Source organism: Dipodomys ordii, unplaced genomic scaffold (assembly GCF_000151885.1).
Source record: "Dipodomys ordii isolate 6190 unplaced genomic scaffold, Dord_2.0 Scaffold14097, whole genome shotgun sequence".
NCBI lineage: Eukaryota > Metazoa > Chordata > Mammalia > Rodentia > Heteromyidae > Dipodomys > Dipodomys ordii.
The window spans coordinates 1-6217 of NW_012281309.1; the positions used below are offsets into that span (position 1 = coordinate 1).

The 6217-nt window shown below is 41.7% G+C and overlaps 1 protein-coding gene across 1 annotated transcript; it reads right to left on the minus strand.

The window, feature by feature from the left end:
* Positions 1-3783: 3783 nt before the first annotated feature.
* LOC106002566 (cytidine deaminase-like) lies at positions 3784-4637 on the minus strand (the record flags this gene model as incomplete). The annotated part of the gene is given in 2 exon segments (XM_013037423.1): positions 3784-4520; positions 4522-4637. Coding segments are annotated over 2 exon segments (497 nt in total), but the record flags the coding sequence as incomplete, so codon positions are not given.
* Between the last annotated feature and the right edge of the window lie 1580 nt (positions 4638-6217).

Genomic DNA, 6217 nt, shown 5'->3' on the forward strand with positions numbered 1-6217 from the left:
GGAAGGGATGGGAAGGGGAAACAAAGGAGGAGGCAACAATGCTTGATAAGAAATGTACTCATTACCTTGCTCATGTAATTGTAACTCCTCTGTACCGTATTTTCACAACAAATGATATTGAAATACAAAAAAATCCTTAAGCATTATAAAAATGTATTTTTTTTTTGGTCAGTCGTGGGGCTTGATCTCTGGGCCTGAGCACTGTCCCTGCGCTCTTCAGCTCAAGAGCACTCTACCACAGGGACACTTCCGGTTTTCTAGTGGTTTTTATTGGAGATAAGAGTCTCATGGACTTTCCTGTCTGGGTTGGCTTTGAGCCACATGTGATCTTCAGATCTCAGTCTCCTGAGTAGCTAGGATTACAGGTGTGAGCCACCAGCATCTGGCTTAAAAATGTATTTTTAAAAGTTTTTATTTTTATCCATTTATTTTTTATTGTTCTTGGGGTTGGAACTCTGGGCCTGGGCACTTTTCCTTAGCTCTTCACCTCAAGGCAAACGCTCTACCTTTTGAGCCACAGCCCCACTTCTGATTTTCTGGTGGTTTATTGGAAATAAGAGCTTCATGGACTTGCCCTCCCAGGCTGGCTTTGAACTGCAATCCTGAGATTTCAGCCTCCTGAGTAACTAAGATTACAGGTGTGAGCTACAGACTCCCGGCTTAACATTTTTATTTTTAAAAAAGTCTTTATGTGGGAGTGAATCATAACCCCAATTTGGTGAAGTGGTTACTGAGTTCTTTTTCCTTAATGTTGTATTCAGTGTTTTTTGGTGGTGGGATGTTGAGATTTAGGAAAAATGGAGGACTGTAAAGAAAAAAAAATTCCAAGACTCAGAATTCCATCCTAATGTCTGGGACAGTTTCTGATGCTTACTTGCCTTAATTTTGGGAAAAATTATTTTAAAATAATTGATGCTAGCCGGGCGCTGGTGACTCACCCCTGAGGGACAGCGCTCAGGCCCAGAGTTCAAGCCCCATTACTGACAAAATAAAAAAAAATAACAATAATAATAATTAAAATAACCCTTAAGAGAAAAAATGAAGTATACCATTTTTCCTCCTCCCTTCCCAGTACAGAGGCTTAAGTCCAGGGCTTCATGCTAGTTTGGCTTGTTTGCTCAACTGGTGCTTTACCACTTGAGCCATGCCTGTATTCTTGCTTTTTGCTGGTTGATTGGAGATAGAAATGAGGACTTTTCTGCCTGGCCTGCTATTGAACTATGACTGTCCAGGTTTCAGCCGCCTGAGTAGTTAGGTATTACAGATGTCAGCCACTGCCACCCATCTTTCTTTGGGAAGTTACTGTATAACAGTTCCAAACTTGAAACACTTCCATAACTTTACTCTGACTTTTTTCCTAGGAAAACTGCATACTAATATAGATTAGTTTCTTTTAACTCAAAAGATCTTTACTCCTTCAACATGTACCCAACACTAAAAGAATACAAATAAAGTGATAGTTACTAAGCCATTGGTTCTGTAGATAACAGTGTGTAAAGACTTAATGTGGATGAACTCTGTAATATTAGTATTAAATATTAATGTTGAATATTGAGTATGTTGAGGTAACTTTTATTTTCATATACTTCACCACCAGAGGAATTAAAGTATTGCAAAGAATCAAAGGCTAAAGAAATACTTTAACTCTGTATATTTCTGCTTAATACACTTTATCCTTACAATGGGTAAAGTGGATAGTAATAGTCTCTTTTTTAATTGGAGAAACTAAAATTTGTATAAGAATTGGCCCAAGATTAGTTAAGGGATGGATCTGGGATTTGGGGGGTTCCTGTATCTGCAAATGCTTAATCACCTTGCTCTACTTTTCCAGGTTCTTGATTTGAGAACTTCTGAATCTGACTTTAAATTTGACTTGTCTTAAAATTAGGTTTATGGAGTAAAGAAAGGAGGAAAAAGCATCTGGAAGATGATTTTACTAATTTCTTGAAGGGGGGCTTTGAAAAAGTTTATAAAGATCTAGCGCTTAAGTAAGCCCACTTGTTGAATGATTAAGATTGTATATACAGTAAAGAGATAGGTATCTCCAGAGCAGTCTATAGGTGTCTGGTAGTAAGTGGCAAAAGAGATTAAAGTCTAGAGGTTGGTATCTGAAGAGAGCCAAATGAGGTCTTTGAGAATGAACTCTTGGAGGACATGAGTATGAACGCAGACTATACAAAAACTTCATTGGGTTAATGGGGGAGGAGGCTTAGGCAGGCACTGTTCTGGGAGATCATGGAGGGCAGGGAACAGTCCTACTGAACTGAATCCTCTGTCTTTCCTTGGCCACCTGCCTTCTCAATAGGTGCTTATTGTAGTAGAATTGATTTCAGTTTCAGAAGGTTTAAAAAAATAGAACCTTAGGATGTCTCTTGAAGAGACATTAGCAAATCTTTTAATGCTGTCAGATATAACGTTAAAGTGCCTTATTGTAGAGTGCAAGCATTTCTTGGTTTGAATAAGGATTTAGATTACCAAGTTCTTAGCTTGGATATTGGATATTTGGAAACATTTGCTTTTTGAAACTGTTTAAAATGCCAATGGCTGTTTAGACATTGGAGTCCTATTGCATATTTGAAAGGACTGTGTGAGCATTTAAAATATCATCACAAGAAATACTAAGTGAAATTATCACGACTAGTTTGCTTTTCCCCTTCCCCTTCCCCTGCTCCTTTCCCTTTTGGTGGAGCTGAAGAGGCATTTTACCTCTGTCCTGTTGCGTCTCACACTTTTGCCTAGGGCAAGCCTCATACCATTCTCAGCCTAAACTTTTTGTCTTGGCCAAGCTCAAATCAAGATCCTTCAGAGCTTCATATCAGTTTGTAGATAGCAGGAATTAGCTACTGTTTTTTGTTTTGTTTTGTTTTGGTTAGTCGTGGGGTTGAGCTCTGGGCTTGGGTGCTGTCCCTATGCTCTTCAGCTTGAGCCACAGCGCCACTGCCACTGAGTTTGGTCCTCAGCGCTGGAAAAAGAAGAAAAAATTAGCTACTTTTTTTTGTTTTGTTTTATTTTCTTTCTGGTTTCCTTTTCTGGCTCAATGGCCAGCACAGTTGAGCTTTAGGATATTCTTAACGTTCTTATCCTAACTGTTATTAGATTTTCTTGCATAAAAATAGAGTATATCTATTCAAAGATACTTAGTTTGGTTTTCTTTAACATTCATGTTGTATGATTTTTCCCAATTTCCTAGCTCATTCCTTGCATTTTCAATATGCCGTCTTTATTTGTAGTAATTGCGTACTATCTAAAGATGTCAAGAACACTGAATTAAATGCTGAGCCATGCCTCTAGGCAAAGATGGAAACCTTTTCTCTGCCAAAGGCTATTTGGATATATTTTTTTTTAATAACAAGAAAAGGTTTATTTTGGCCATGGTTGGGTGGACCCACTGCTCTTGAGGCCTCTGGCTGGAGAGGCAGCACAACTTCTGGCAAGAGGAAAAACATGCTCATCTCATGACTTGGAAGGACATGCCCCCGAGGAGCTCTCTTCCTCCCACTAGGCCTCACCTCTTAAAGGTCCACCACCTCCCAATAGTTCAACAAGCTGGTGCCAAGCTTTTAACACATGAGCCTTGGAGGGCCATCCCAGATGTCAATTATATAGGGATGGGAACCACCAGTCAGCCCAGCCTACAGGTCTCCCATCTGGGAACACAGGGACAAGAAGCACACAGACTCAGACTCCACCCAGAAGGCACCTGGTTCTGAGGTGTCTTGTCTTCCAGCAGAACTTGCCAAGCTCTTTCTACCTTGTCTGCCCCTCTTAAAAGCTGCTAGCAGCAATAGAGATGAGGAAAGCCTATTCTTCTGAATCAGAATGCTCTATGATGTTTACGATCAGAACAAGACAAAAGCTCAGGGAGGCTGGTGGGAAAGCAGGCCAGGCTTGGTATTTTAAAGATGGTTGCAGTGGTCTGGGTTCCCAGGGTGCAGGGATTTGGAGGAGGGGCTCCGGGTCAGGCTTGGTGAAATCCATGGTGCTTGAGTGTCATCTGGAAAAGTTACCTCCCAGCCTTTGGAGGGTTGAATTGCATTTGTCAGATGACCCCAGGCTTTATGATGTTTCTGAGGGCTATCTCTTCTAGGCCTTGGGAGAACCCAGGCTCTCCAGGGCAGTGGGTGTTCTCTGGCCATCCATCAGTGGGTCTTCTGCAGGTCTTCTGGCCCGAAAGAGGCTGGCAGCAGCTCCTGAACTGTCCTGACAACAACATAGGTACCATCCGGCTTGGTCATGTACACGGCCCAGTCACTGCCAAACTCTCTCATGACTTGCCTACAGCCTCCACATGGTGAGATGAAGTCATCTTGCAGGTCACTGGAGATAGCTATGGCCCTGAAATCCTTGTGCCCTTCTGAGATGGCCTTCTGGATGGCAGTCCGCTCAGCACACAAGCTCAGAGGGTAGCAAGCATTTTCTATGTTGCATCCAGAGAAGACCCTCCCATCGCGGGTGAGCAGGGCGGCCCCCACAGGGAAGTGGCTGTAGGGACAGTAGGCTGACTTCTTGGCCTCGCGGGAAGGACAGCAGAAGCCGCTGGACGTGCTCGGGCTCCAGGGCGCAGGAGGGAGGCTCCTGGGCCCTGTCGGTCCCGGTCCTGGGGACGGATGAGCCTATTTGGATATTTTTGTAACATTCTGGAGGGATAGAAATTATCACCATAGGTAAATGGCTACAGTTAGCAAATGGGAAGAATCTGTGTTTGTCTCATCAGTGCTAAATACTAAATGAATTCACATGCTTTATATGTCTTCAAGGCCAGATGTTCCCTATCCCTACGCATGAACTTGGTTTACTGTGAACCCCTAAGTATTTTTACCAGTTGATCAATTCATAATTTTATATATGTGTTTTTGTTAAAAGATACCCTATTTAATTTGCTTGACATTGGGTCCATAGCACTATAACTCCTGTCTAAATGAAGATAAACATTTTTTTTCAGAAAGCACATTACAGCCTTCTTGTGCTTAGAAAAATGTTAAGCAGCTTTTCAGTATTATGCATAGGGCCTATGTTAAACACCAAAATCTGCAGTAGAAAGTACAACTTAAAAAATGAGGCACTAAATTTGAGAAGACAAGTTTACAGTAAGAATTGAAACTAGGGAGGCAGAGTTCTACTGCAGCTGAGAACATGTGTGTTGTGTGACTCAAACTTTTCACTGTCAAGAAATGACTATGCAAAGAGGAATATTAATTTGGGTTTACAAAGTAAGTTAAGTACTAACAAGAAGACTAATTTGGAAATACGTAATTTTTTTTGGGGGGGGGTCCGGTCGTGGTGCCTGAACTCTGGGCGTGGGCGCTGTCCCTCAGCTCTTCAGCTCAAGGCTTGTGCTCTACCACTTGAGCCACAGTGCCACTTCCGGCTTTTTGCTTATGTGGTGCTGAGGAATCGAACCCAGGGCCTCAGGCATGCAAGGCAAGCGCTCTACCACTGAGCCACCTTCCCAGCTCCGAAATGTGTAATCTTTGAATAATGAGCATTGACTTTGTTTCCATCAATAATCTTAATTTAGGCTACCATAATTTCTCTGTTAAACTGATGAAATAGGTTTTACACTGGCTTCATTCTGACTAAATTAAGATCAGTTCTCTCCTAAATGTCAGTGGGAGTACTATTTTTAAAAGGCAAATCTGAGCATTACATTTATTTCCCATCTTTATTCTGTATGCCTTTCAGTAGCTTCTCAATTCTTTTAGAATAAAGACTAAAATTCTGGGGCTGGGAAGGTGGCTCAGTGGTAGAGTACTTGCCTTTCATGCATGAGGCCCTAGGTTCAATTCCTCAGTACCACATAAGCAGAAAAAACCAGAAGTGGTGCTATGGCCCAACTGGTAGAGCACTAACCTTGAGCTGAAGAGCTGAGGGACAGTGCCCAGGCCCAGAGAGTTCAGGCCCCGTGACAGACAACAAAAAAAAAAAATTAAAATTCTGATAAGTTTTACAGATCTTTCCTTCTGGTCCTTTGCTTATCTGGCACCAATTTCTTCCCTACTGAATAATTCTCTAACTCTTCAGACCTCAGTCTTTCCTGACACACGACCCCCTCCCTAATCCAGTCTAATTTTAGTTACTAGGTTATATCATTCTGTTTTTATGATACATTTCTTTTTTTAATTTTTATTGTGAAAATACTGTACAGAGGGGTTACAATTACATGGGCAAGATAATGAGTACATTTCTTATCAAGCATTGTTGCCTCCTCCTTTGTTTC